Source organism: Hibiscus syriacus, unplaced genomic scaffold (genome assembly GCF_006381635.1).
Source record: "Hibiscus syriacus cultivar Baekdansim isolate YM2019G1 unplaced genomic scaffold, ASM638163v2 tig00112348_pilon, whole genome shotgun sequence".
NCBI classification, from domain to species: Eukaryota; Viridiplantae; Streptophyta; class Magnoliopsida; order Malvales; family Malvaceae; genus Hibiscus; species Hibiscus syriacus.
Genome location: NW_024063309.1, coordinates 126,573 through 140,276, shown reverse-complemented (window position 1 = coordinate 140,276; position 13,704 = coordinate 126,573). Strand labels below are relative to the sequence as shown.

At 34.8% G+C, this 13,704-nt stretch overlaps 1 protein-coding gene across 3 annotated transcripts; it reads left to right on the top strand.

The window, feature by feature from the left end:
- The first annotated feature begins 4,760 nt into the window (after positions 1 to 4,760).
- On the top strand, positions 4,761 to 8,101 carry LOC120178380 (protein Dr1 homolog). 3 transcript variants are annotated; one of them, XM_039184235.1, is made up of 6 exons: positions 4,761 to 4,936; positions 5,041 to 5,104; positions 6,212 to 6,301; positions 6,942 to 7,036; positions 7,517 to 7,585; positions 7,765 to 8,101. In XM_039184235.1, exons 2-6 carry the CDS (start codon positions 5,050 to 5,052, stop codon positions 7,924 to 7,926), a joined length of 471 nt encoding a protein of 156 aa, XP_039040166.1. In that variant the 5' UTR covers positions 4,761 to 4,936; positions 5,041 to 5,049; the 3' UTR covers positions 7,927 to 8,101. The 3 variants fall into 3 exon arrangements, with proteins under 3 accessions (XP_039040166.1, XP_039040169.1, XP_039040168.1); XM_039184238.1 differs by lacking the exon at positions 6,212 to 6,301; XM_039184237.1 differs by lacking the exons at positions 4,761 to 4,936; positions 5,041 to 5,104 and adding an exon at positions 5,749 to 5,914.
- Positions 8,102 to 13,704: the final 5,603 nt, after the last annotated feature.

The following is a 13,704-nucleotide window of genomic DNA, read 5'->3' as shown; positions in this document are numbered from 1 at the left end:
GGACCGTGTGGCATGACCTCCGGATCTGGTGTAGACGTGACTATATCTCCGAGGACATGATTCATTAACGCATAAAGGTACTAGGGCATTAGTCAAGCCAAAAGGCATGACTAACCATTCATACAAACCTTGTTTGGTTTTGAACGCAGTTTTCCACTCATCACCTTTCTTCATTCTTATCTGGTGGTAGCCACTTTTAATATCAATTTTGGAGAAGATATTGGCCCCGCTAAGTTACAAAATATTTTCCCAATATTGGCCCCGCAGTTTGTCTGAATTGTTTAATGAATCATGCCTTTTGGTTTGTACCACTTGATGTAAGGTACTTGTACCTTTTCAAATGATTGTGGATCTAGGAAGGAAGCAAAACAACCTGCAAAGTGAATGGCTCAAAATAGAATGGTTAAGGGTGGTAGACGTAGGGGTGAAAAGGTAGGCTATTTAAATAATGAGTAATGGAAGCGGAAGATAGTTGATAAGGCTATGGTTATGGAGATGAAATAAAGGGATGGTTGTGAGGATAGTATCTTGAAGAAATCTCAAAGAAGAACCAATGCTATAGAGAGCAGAGACCCAATCTTTATATTGCTTCTTCAAGGGGTGGTATTAAGTACTTTGACCCACTAGTTATATGAACTAGGAACCAGAAGTATCAAGATGAAAGGAAGGGGTTGATGCCACAAGTATAAAATACTTGATAAGTCGATAAAAAGTCACCAGGACTTAAGAAGAGAATAATCTCACTTTAATTGAATAAAAAGTCATCAGAAGATAAAAGGAAATCATACACTAGGAGCAGTCCAAATTCGGCCACCAAATGGAAGCAAGAACCTATTACCTTCCGGAAACAAACTCCAATCCAACTAAAGGAACGCGCAGAGATACCCAAATCTGCACAAATGGGCGAATCTAGCAAGGGTAAAGAAAAGCAAACCAGCACTTTCGAGAGATCAAGAGACATCAAATGTTTCAAGTGTTTTGGAAAAGGACATGTTGCTAGTCAATGTCCCAACCGAAATGCTATGATGGTACTTGATAATGGAGATATTGTATCAGATTCTGATGAGCCTATTTTTGACGAGGAACCTGAAATAATACAAGACGAAGAAACGGAAGAAAATGCAGATCATGGTGAAATGCTTGTTTCAAAGAGGTGCCTACAATCACAAACATCCCAAGAGGATATTCAAAGAAACATATCTTTCATACAAGGTGCCATGTCAAGGATAAGGTTTGCACAATGATCATCGATGGAGGAAGTTGCACAAACGTAGCCAGCACTCTTATGATTGAAAAACTTGGATTGGCAACGTCAAAGCATCCTACTCCGTATAAACTCCAATGGCTCAATGAAGGAGGTGAGTTAAATGTACCAAACAGGTTCTAATTCCTTTTTCAGTTGGTAGGTACAAGGACGAGGTGCTTTGTGACATTGTCCCTATGCATGCTAGCCACATTTTACTTGGGAGACCATGGCAGTATGATAAAAGGGCTATTCATGATTGTTTTCATAATCAATATACTTTTAAGCATGATGGACGCAAGGTGACCTTGATGCCTTTAACGCCCAAAGAAGTGCAACAAGTCAGTTGCATATGAGAAAGAGTGTACAAGCATGGCGCAAAGAAAACCCCAACAAAGAATAAAGAGGAACAAAACAAGAAACCAAACTTCTTCATAGAGAAACATGATGGTTCATGCTGGAAAATGAAGGGTCTTCTACGAACAATGGTGATGTTTGGGACTTAAAGTCGCAACTCTTCACCATGGGTTAATCTTCAAAAGGTAAGTACTTTTCATATGAAACCTTTTCTTTTCTCACTTTTCAGGACCAATCACGTAAAAGGTCACTTCCAAAAGGGATATCCTTAGATAAAGATCATTCCCAAAAGGTATCTGTTGGTAAATCATATCCAAAGAAAGACCTAAAAGGAAATCTTACGAAAAGGTACCTAATGGAAGAACACAAACATTCAAAGAATACTTTCTATTAGCAAAGAGGCGTGAAGCTATGCAAGGACAGAATGAACTCGATTTGAGGACAAATCGCCCTAAAGAAGGGGGGATGATATCATCACGTTTTCATATACAAAGGGAGTACTTTTGAACATCTTTAATTGAATTTACTTATTATTAGCTTTATAATATATGCTATTATAATATATTTTATGATAAGAATATTAGTTAAATAACTTAGTATGAATTCATATTATACATTGTTATTTTAATATGTTAAACATGTTAGGATAATTCATACTAAGTTTTTTAACTAATATTCTTATCATAAATATATTATAATAGCATATATTAAAGCTAAAAATAAGTAATTCAATATAAAGATGTTCAAAAGTACTCCCTTTGTATATGAAAACGTGATGATATCAAGGGTTTCGAAACAGGCAAGGACGTTTCAAAATCAGGCTGAAATTTTTGAAATTTTGAGCATTCTGCCTTAAAGGTTTCAAAACCTTAAAGGGGGTTTTGAAACCTTACACCAAGAATTGAATATTTTGACTTATTTTGAGTTTTTAAACATATTTTAAGGTGTAGATCAGTCAAAAATACTTGGAAATATTTTTCAAGTTTTGTGGACTTTAAATTATTTTTGAATCATTTGAACAAATTCAATTTTACATTTATTTGTTATATCAAAATATAGGTTCACAGATGACAAATTGTAGGGCGGGTACAGATGCCCCTTCCCCTATCCCTATATTCACATATTTTTATATCAATAGCTACCCACCACCCATGACATGTAAAATTTTAAATCCATACTCGCCCATGCAGATACATTATCAAATCCACCCCCATACCCACTACCCAACTAGATACCCACTATCCATCCCATACCCGAATATACTCATCAATTCCCGCCTAGCAGCAACCTCACAGATTACATAAGCAATAAAATATGAAACAAAGACATCCATTAAGAAGCATAATAAAATAAACCAAGGATTAATTGAGTTTGTACCCTAACATTTGGTTAAATTATAAGTAATGTCCTATAAAATCTTAAGATTTATAGAATAATCTCTGAAATTATACCTAAAATTCATAATGGTCCAAGATTTATATGACAAGTAATCAGTGGTCAGGAAGATGTGGGGCGGGTGGATGCGGAGCATGTAAGGTCTTAAACCCATCACCTACCCACCACCCACAGCGGATATGAGTTTTAACATCCACACCGCCCACTAAACTTATATCCATCGCCGCCTCAATTGGAGCGAATGCTTTAAAAAATCCATGAAATTGTACTCGTCTGTCATCCTTACTTTGAACACATGGCATTCCCACATCAACAACATGCTTTAACCGTTAATTAACTAATTATTTTCACCCAATCAAGTGACATTTTCTCTTAAAAATAAACATTAGGAGTTAAATTACTTCAACAAAAAAAAAATCAAAGTAACTATCTTTCAAATGTTAAAGCTAAATTTTTCCGTTATGCCTATTATAAAACAACACTGTCAAACAAATTAACAAATGAGTTAATCGTGAATAAAAATGAATCCGATACAGTTTCATTCTAGTTTGTCCGAATATAAAATTATTGTTCCAACTTAATAAACAAATAATATGTAAACAATTTGATGAATACTATATTTATTTATTTTAACAATTATAAGTAAATTTTATTAATAAAAAGTAATGAAATGAATCTAAATTATAACATATTAAAAAAATGAAGACGATAGTTATCAAAAGACTCATACATAAAATAAAAACATTAGACTTAAAGATAAAAAAATGAACATTTCATTGTGAACGATGTTCAACAACAAAAGAACTCAATAACATTCATAAAACTCATTGTCTCTGTCAAATGAAACGTTTTACAAAGTGATGAGCGAACCAAACGATTTGACAGACTGTTTCGTTACACAATTCTGATGATCTCACAATATGTGACAATCGACAAAACAATCAGAAAACACCAACACGACCATAAACGTATACATAAAATTTACCAAAAGTCATACGGAATGTATCATAAGAGCAGAAAAAGTGTCAAAAATAAAGAAAAACATGTCATAATGATAAAGATTCCTGTTTAAAATCGAAAAAACTCTAAAATAAAAAAAATACATAATACGAAAAAAAGAAAAAAAACGACTAAACAAAAATCAAAAGAAAAGAAAAGACATATTCAAAAATATTTATAAAAAAAATCTTAGGTTAAAGAAAAGATAAAAACCCAATACTCTTTTCATTTAGTAGAATTGAAGATAATTTATATAATGGAATTCAAATTCAGGTAACTAAGTTTAAAGAAAACAAAAGGTAAATTTATAAATTAATCAATCAAATGTAAGTTATAAAAACAATATTGTTATTTTTTATACATCCATCGTGATACGACCAATTATATAAAATAATTAAAATTAAATATTATTAAGAAATTAACAATTTCAATAATATCATTATTTGAGACTAATGCTCGAGTTCATCTAAATAGGTTAAATAATTAGGATTTCGTCAAAATTTCTGTTAACAAGTTTTAATCTACTCATGGATCAAGATACAAATAAGCAAACAGGAAGGGGGAAAAAATAAAGAGAAAGCTGAAACCACTTCGACGCGCTATTAACGGATGTTCCAAACACGCACCTAGGCACAGCTTCCACTTCTCCCTCGAATATTTTTGAGTAGCCTAGAGTTAGCGCGTTTCTTTCACGCGCGAACGACTGAATGTTCGTTTTTCTTTTCCTAATTTATTTGTTAATTCCTCTTTGCCCTAATCGACCGGGATTGAGAGGTTCCTCTCTTTATCGTGAAGCCCCCCATCCCTTGCCTTTATCTGAAGAACTCCATAAATCAATCATGTCCTTCCCCTTGAATCCCCACTCGACTCGGATCAAGACTCGCTCGACTCGTTCACCGTTTCTATCTCCGCAGGAATATCACGCCCCGACGTCTTGACTCGGTAACTCAGTGAGCCGATTCTCTCCCTCGGTCTCCTCTCACGCACGTTTTAGATCTGTCTATTCTCTGTTTGGTTTTGATTTTTTTTTAATTTTTGTTTTGAAGAATTAAAAGATGGAACCAATGGATATCGTAGGGAAGTCGAAGGAAGACGCTTCGCTTCCCAAAGGTAAAATTTTCACGTTTCATCTGCTTTCTCGTCGTAATGTATATCTTATCTATTTGAAATTATTTGGTATCTTGATGATTTTTTTTTTAAATCTCATTTTTTCGTTTATTTGGTTTCTCTGGTTTCTAAAACTTCTTAATCTCAAGACTCGAATTTGCTAGTGGTACTTTTATCCGGCATTATAGTTTAGCTGAGAATGATTGGAGTCAACCGTTTTGTCTCTTGATTTTGGGGTTCTGGATTATCTATGTCAACTTATGCTTCGAATATTAGTAAATAGGTGAATTAGTTGCCATTGAAAGTTAATTACGGTTATTTCTGAGTAAGCTACCGAAAGGTGAAAGTTTGCATAAACTTGAATTTGATGGTGTTAAGGTAAGCACAATGAGACAAAATCTCTTATGATATAAAGCATAAATCTGTGTTCAAACATTATCTTGTTGATTCTTTTTGTAATGTGAGAGTTTCAAGCTTTTCCTGAGGAGCTATCTTTTGCTTTGTCTGTCAAAGATGTTTGAAAATATTGTTGGTTGTTTATATGTGCGTCCATTTATTATTATATATTATAAATTATTTATACGTACACGTGTTTTTTGTTTTCAAACTCCAAGAGAGATGTTCTTGTCTAGAGCTTTCATGAGAGGGATTCCATTGCACTGCTTGAGGACTGTGATGTCTTTGAGAACGGATGGTAAATATTGTATAAGAAAACAATTTATTCCTATGCTGCACAGAGAATTCGTAATTGGCAAGGGTTGCAAGTGTTTGTATAATTATGCCTTGTATGGGTTGATGTATATGCTTTCCCTGGTAATCTTTCTTACTTGGTGAAATGGAGCTTATGAGCTAATAACAGGTCGATAATGTTTTTAAACACTTTACGTGATTCACTTTTGTCGTAATTTAGGATTCTGATTCTAATTTACTTTTAAATGTTATGAAAAGAACGAGGGTGTCAAATTTTCCTCTAAAATAGCTGAAATCCTTCTTTGTGCACATGCAAATTATACTTTCTTATATAGTGTCTGCTCAGGGCTTTGCACCTATGTGGTTTGGTTTTGATTGTTTTATTGCTTTGTGATGCCAATTATATGTGTTTTTTTTCAGCAACTATGACGAAAATTATAAAGGAGATGTTACCACCAGATGTACGTGTTGCGAGAGATACTCAAGATCTTTTGATTGAGTGCTGTGTAGGTTAGATAATTAGTTTGATCTTTCTTCCTTTTCAATCTATTTAAAGTAACCAGTTCTACTTGGTTTCTATTCTACAGCCAAATTCCTCAGTTAACTACTGTTTTAGGGATCACTTTTCCACTGTTTGTTTGCCTGACATCTTATGATATTAAAGAGATATTCTTTTGGATGTTAGTGTCAATCTATATAGTAAATATTTGTTCTTAAAGGCATGTGATGAACAAAGGAAATAGTCTTCTCCTGGTTAATATTTTTTCTCATGTCCTATTGGCTAGTCAAGGCAGTTTAGACCTTTTCAGTAGCTAGCACCTTTACAGCTGTACATTAGTAATTGATAAGTTGAATGATTGTCAGAATCGTTCTCTTGTAAGCACAAGTACATGACCTAACCTCTGTGGATGCAATTTGACAGTTTATTAGTCTCATATGGTTATACTCACTGTAGATTTGTTGCGTCCTTGAAGATTTTGGCGGGAAAAAGATTTTTCTTGTTAGAATCATGTTTGGCAAGTTTATGCGCCATCTATATCCCTTGTAATTCTTTTACATCTTTGGGTTTTTACTGTCCCAAACCATAATCTAATTGGTAGTACCAGTTTCTTGTTTGTTGGAACTGATCAAAACTGTAATCCTTTTTCAGAGTTTATTAATCTCATTTCATCAGAGTCCAATGAAGTTTGTAACAGAGAGGAGAAACGAACCATAGCACCTGAGCATGTACTGAAAGCTTTAGAGGTATCCATGTCACAAACCTACTTTCACATTTTAATTTGGTTCTTTTTTGTGTGTGATTTTGTTTTCTTCTTGTTGCATTATCAGGATTGGAGAAAGTAATGTATTAAATATGACCTTTACTGTATGGTTCAGCAGTATCTTTATGCTTATAGCCATTTTAGCCTGCTCTCGATCTTAACTAGATACATATAAGGTTTTAAATTGCTTACACCAAAAAATTTCCTGCAATCAAGGGTCCAAGAAGGATATTTTTGTGTTTATATTAAGCTATGCCTTATCTAATACTTGCTCCATCTGAACGATAGAGGCATAACTCTTAAATATGTTTTTTCCTCATTACTGTTCAAAGTCAGGTAGCTTTAAGCAGAAGTTCTGCAACTGTCCGTTGAATTGTTTTGTATTGGTGTTTCTGTTACTAACAACAGTGATCTGAAAAAAGGTAATTGTTACTGAAACTTATATATACATGTAATTTTTTAGGTTCTTGGGTTTGGGGAGTACATTGAGGAGGTATATTCTGCATACGAGCAACACAAGATTGAGACCATGGTAATTATTTGTCTTGCTCCTTGTTTGCATTTGGAATTCTGCAATCTCAATCTTTGGAAACTGAATTTTAGTTTGTATAACCGACTATCCGAGATTGCCCTTTTCGTTCCTCTCTCTTTTTTCTCTGAGCCTATCGTGTTATTATTTGTTATTGACCAAGAAGTATTCTTGAAATGCAGCATGACTCTTTGAAAGGAGGCAAATGGAGCAACGGAGCGGAGATGACTGAAGAAGAAGCGGCAGCTGAGCAGCAGAGGATGTTCGCTGAAGCACGAGCGAGAATGAACGGTGGGGCTGTTGTTCCGAAGCAACCTGAATCTGACCCAACCTTAGAGAGCTAATTGTTTAGGCTTGTTTTCTTTCACCATGGGTAAGCATCCTTGATTATTCCATCAGTGCTTCTAAAGTTATAATCTGAATGCCACTGGTTAGTGCATTGGCCCGTGTGGATATCTGTGGATGCTATCTATATTCTACAACTTAATGCAATTAGCAAGAGTTTGTTCATTTCTATCATTCATACATTTATCTATCTAGCTAACATTATACGATGCAAATTTGATATATATAAATATCTTGGTTTTAAAAGGCACGCCTAGGCGCGAGGCGCAGCCAGGCACTGAAGATGGCACCCGCCTCGGTAGAGGCGAGGCGAGATACAAGAGGCGCGCGCCTCCGGGCTTTAGGCACCGAGCGTAGTGCCTTGGAGCTTCTGGGGGTTAAAACCCTAACTTTCAAAATCTGTCTTTGGTTGAATCCTTTAGTGGTGGCTGTTAATTACTGGTCAGGGTTTATCTCTTTTAATCGACATTTTGATAAAGGAAAGGAGAGGAAAGGAATATAGGGGTATTGAAATAGCAGAGAAGATGAAAGCAATATTTGAAAAAAGACCTTTTGTGCCTCAGTGCGCCTTGCGCCGTTAAAAACCAAGATAAATATGTGAATTATCTGATTCATGACATTGACAAGTAGTGACACGGATACAATCCGACTTGGCCCCTACATTGTTGTTTATTTGCCCCGACGTATGATGGATTGCCGTAGCCATATTATCACGGTTCATGTGAATCGATAAGTGTCATCAGTTCCGTTCCATTGAGTTTATGGTTTCATATCGACAGGAAAGGCATTGTCTATTTTGATCTTTGATCTGTTGAATTTACAGTTCATTTCAACCTGTAAAGTATCATCTGTTTCGGTAATTCGAATTTTGACGAATGTATTTACATTCCGTGGTGGATGGTTCTTTAAACTTTGTAAGCAGGGTTATGTTTGTTGAACATACCTGTATAGGGGGTGCAAAAGAGCCACTTTTACCTCGGATCTTTTTAATTATCTTTCTTAGCCGATGCACAGAGAAAATAAGGAATAATTGTATTAAATTTTGAACTAAAATGACATAAATTACATCGTTTTTGGTATATAAATTCTCCAATTTGAAAATCAAAAGGGAAATACATCTTAGGTCACTTAATTTTTAGAAGTTGTAATTTAAAATATTTATTATAAACATATTTCTGTCTTTGTAATAAAAAATAATGTTTACCATTGTCTGATATAATGATAATTTTGGCACGTGAGACTACTAATTTTATCAAATTGATTCTAGTTTGAAATAATTCATTAATTTAATCTTTCATATTTAATTTTTTTTTCTATTTAATTTTTTATAGGGTAAAGTATAGTAATGGTCACTTAACTTTTCTAAAGCTTTCATTTAAGTCCCCCAACTTTTAAAACTTGCAATATAATCTTCCAATATTTAGTCTGTTTGCAATATGGTCCCGACGTAGCAGGTCGTTTGACGTCGTTACACTGTCGTTAGTACATTTGCAATATGGTTACTGAACTTTTTAGGCGTTTGCATTTAGGTCCCCCAACTTTTAAAACTTGCAACATAATCCTCAATTTCGTTCAAACCCCAAATTCATTTTTATCTCGAATTTCTTTTTTCGCTTTTCTATTCTCATTTCTAGCGTAACTTTTCAGTCAGTGATGCATGGGAAATTCTAATCTAACTTTGAATTATGTGGAGGTGTTGACTTGAATAAGGGTCCATTGAGAGAAGACCCGACCAAGGGACTATATGGACCATCAACGATTCAATGTGTAATGTTAGATACATGCCATCTCAGGTGAAGCATAGATGTTCGATGAAATACTTGTGAGAAGAAAATGGAGTTAGAAATTCAGAGTTAACAAATATTACTAAGATGAACCAAATATCATTATTGAAAGTCACCCACAAAGCTGGAATTATTTTTTATAAATGGCATATAATAATTTGTTCGTTTAATCCTTGTGGTTAAAAATTTTCCAGCAGATGATCAAATATAATGAAATCCCAAACATGGCATTCACCTCTCAGTCTCTTTCGCTCACATATTGCAAATGCCTGAAAAGTTCAGTGACCATATTGCAAACGTACTAACGGAAGTGTAACGACATCAAACGACAGGTTACGTCGGGGACCATATTGCAAACGAACTAAATGTTGGAGGACTGTATTGTAAGTTTTAAAAGTTGGGGGACCTAAATGAAATCTTTATAAAAGTTCAGTGACCATTACTATACTTTACCCTTTTTATATTATCTAACAAGTAGGGTTGGACGCAAAATTTTATGTTAGGTGGTGAATTTGAACTTATAAAATTTAAGGGAGGCGAACTTAAAATTATAAAAAAATTTAGGGAGGCGAATTCAGGTTTTCAATTAAAAAATACATATAAAAATTTAAAATGTATTATAGTTTTAAATTTTTAGGGCGGCAACCGTCCCAACATGCCCTCGCCTAAATTCATCCCTGCTAACAAGTGAGATCATTGTATGTTTATAATGCCTCGAATCTTAAGTTAGTAGTTTGGGTCAATTCGAGACACACAATCTGAGCCCAAAGGATTTATTAAAATAGTTGGACCAAGTTTAGTTGAAATTGGGTTTGAGTTGGGCCTAAGAGAATTATGAATGGTGATGATATTTTATGAAATGGAGTGTAGAGAGACTTGAGGTGAAATTTCCCATTGTTGTTTAAAAGCTGAAAACTCCTCCCTTATTATATGTGTTTACGTGAACTAGAGATGAAAAAAAACCTGAATCCGTCGGGGAAAATCAAAAACCGAATTAAACGGATCAGGTTTGGGATGATAAACGGGGACAGTAATCCCCGCCCTGATTACCCGAATACCCGGCCCGATAAATATTAAAAATAATTATTTCATATATATATATATATAATATTAATAAATTTAATTTAAATTAAAAAATATATAAAGGAGATTAGGATTTAGGAGAACACATCTTGACCTACTCGTCACTTTCCATGCGGTTACTCTCAAGTCTTGCTTCGCCGATCTTCACCTTCCCTAGTGACTTCTACGGCCGATCTTCCCCTTCCTAGTTCTGGCCTTCCCTCGTCACTTTCCATCCGATTGTATTTGAGGTTTGTCTTACATATTTATGTTTACTAGCATGTGATGGTAGTAGCTTATGTAAATCAATTTTAATGGTTTGTAATCAATTTTACGGTTGCAATCTTGTTCTTTTACTCATGGTAGTAGCTTCTGTAATCAATTTTAATGGTCTTGCATCTTTTTGTTTACTAGCATCTTCTTACTGTGTATATAAAATTGTTGGGCAGCAGTATGGATTTTGAGAAAATCTGAAGTACAACACCTTATAGCTGTGGTACAACTCTCCTATGCATTCAGTTCAATGTGTATACATGGAGTACAACATCTTATGCTTGCAGTACAACAACCATCTGCGTGCAAGTCCATGCAACCTGCACTTTTATATGTGATGCTATCTATTCGTTTTTTTTAATTCCTCAGTATTATTTTTGTTTGTCAGTTAATTTGGTAGTGGGTAATTTTAGTTGCTTTTATATTTCTACTTCTGGATGGGATGTACCTGAATGATAAATGTGAAATTAGTGTTTCAAGTTTGATAAATGGTCTTCAATCTTGTTTGCAAACTAATGCATTTTAGGAAAAATAGTTACTAATTATCCCCACGGTGAAATTTACCCGTTTAAATAATCGTTTATTCTAAACAGGGATATCAGTTTCCCTACGGTTTTTCCCGAGTACCCGATGGGGATCCCTGTTTAAATCCATGGGATTTTTTAAGCGGGGACATGGAGACCAATCCCCAGTCCGAAACCGCCCCATTGCCATCCCTAAGGTGAACAAAACCCCCCACACAAAAAAATATCTCAGCAAACACCCTTCTTTTATTTTTCTCTTTCTCTTCTAAGTGAAGTTTCAAGCTTTGCAAGTTTAATTTGGTTAATCTAAGATGAGAATGTAATTCCCATTCTCCGAGTTTCAATTTAAGTTCCATTTTGTAAGTTTTTAGCCATAGTTTCCAAAATGAGTTTTTGAGAGGTTAAATAAAATCTATGAATTCTAGGTTATTTTGTTAGATTTAAGATGTAAGAATTGTGCTAATATTTATTCCCACCATATAGATAACTTAGAAATTCCTTTTTCTTGCCCTTGAATATTGAAAGAAGTGTGAGAAAGTTCAAAAGTTAAAGGAAAAGAGAAAGACCTCTTGAGTTAGTTGGGGCTTTGCTATTACTCAAGAAATTCAAGGTAACCACACTTACCACTCTTTTATACTCTTTAGTGAGTCATTAGTAATGCAAGATATCATATAAGTTGAGTTTAAAGCTTGATGAATATTACCATGGTAGACTTCATGATTTATGTTTTTAATACGTTTTAAAGCATGTAGTTTATGACCCTTATTGATCACATAAGACATTAATAACAACTGAAAACCTCAAAGTAGTAATTTAGGTGAAATCGAGTGCCCAAATAGGGTCATCTCGAGCGAGGGTAGTGGTATTGGAAGAACAGTACCGATATTGTTCTTCAAATTAACCTGAAATTGTTTAAATTTCAAAGGTAGTATCGATACTCATTAGAGAAGTATTTATACTCAGGGTACATTATCGATCCTCCAAGGGTAAGTATTGTTACTAGAGTATTTTTAAAACAATGAAGCCAAATTTGGTACTGGTACTCTTGGGAGTATTTATACTTGTCATAAATTCAAAACATCGAACTAAGGATTGGTGTCGATACCCAAGGGGTATCAATACTAAATGACCAATACCGATATCGAGTGATCAGTATTGGTACCACGCACAATTTCAAGCATTATTTTCTAGAAATTTTAAGAGGGTATTGAGGTTTCCCAATAATTCTATAATTACCTTCAATAAGACTACAATGCTAAATTACACTTAGCAACGAGATCAATTAGGGTGACATAAGACTAGCCTTGATTGATGCTCGGGAAACGATCAGGACACCCGAGTTCCCTTAATAAAGATAGTAGTGTCGATGTATAGATTCAGTCCGAATATCCATAGGTAGTGCGCGAGGTACTTTAAACTGACTAACTAAGGCGCGAGGTACCCGCGAGGGGTGGGTTAGTCGAGGGTGTTGTGTCCGATGTAGAGATTCTAGGCCACATCATTGGTAGACTAGAGGGGTGTGTGAGCTCCGAGATGCAGAACGCTCAACCGCACTATGATGCCTACCCTAGAGTAGAGAGTGAGTATGCGAGTATACTCACTGATATATGAGATCTGATAGATTGAGCATATTTTGATGCACTCTTAATATGATTTAATTGTTAGTGTGACACTGGACTAATAAGCTCAGCGTTTGGAATTTATTTCCTTAAGCAGATTCATAGATGGAGCAGTTGAAGAGCTTTTGTGCATAGTAGATCCAAACCCAGATTTCAGGGTAGAGTACGTCCCGATTTCTTCTTAGAGAGCATGTATAATTATATCCCTATTTTGTATAATCGAGTCGTGACTAAATTTAAAACTTTGGTCTGTATATTTTGGAATATTATTATGGCAACTCCCGATTGTAAACTGATTTATATAGATATTATTATTTATTTTATCATGAGCAAATTTCAAATGAATGTTTTCAATTGAGCATGTTAAAGAAAATGTTCGATTAGTCACTCAGTGGTTTCGTGTGACACTCTTATCGGTCAACTGAGTGTCATACTGGTGTAGGGTGTTACAATGTTAATATCCACCCCACCAGTCCCGTCTAGATCCATCCCTACTAACAAGTAAGTTCATTGTT

What these genes read in the sequence shown, in the direction of transcription:
- LOC120178380 (XM_039184235.1), top strand. Translation starts at nt 5,050, where the DNA reads ATGGAACCAATGGATATCGTAGGGAAGTCGAAGGAAGACGCTTCGCTT. An exon ending in TTTGATTGAGTGCTGTGTAG is followed by an intron (nt 6,302 to 6,941) that starts GTTAGATAATTA and finishes ATCCTTTTTCAG; the next exon opens with AGTTTATTAATCTCATTTCA. An exon ending in AACACAAGATTGAGACCATG is followed by an intron (nt 7,586 to 7,764) that starts GTAATTATTTGT and finishes CTTGAAATGCAG; the next exon opens with CATGACTCTTTGAAAGGAGG.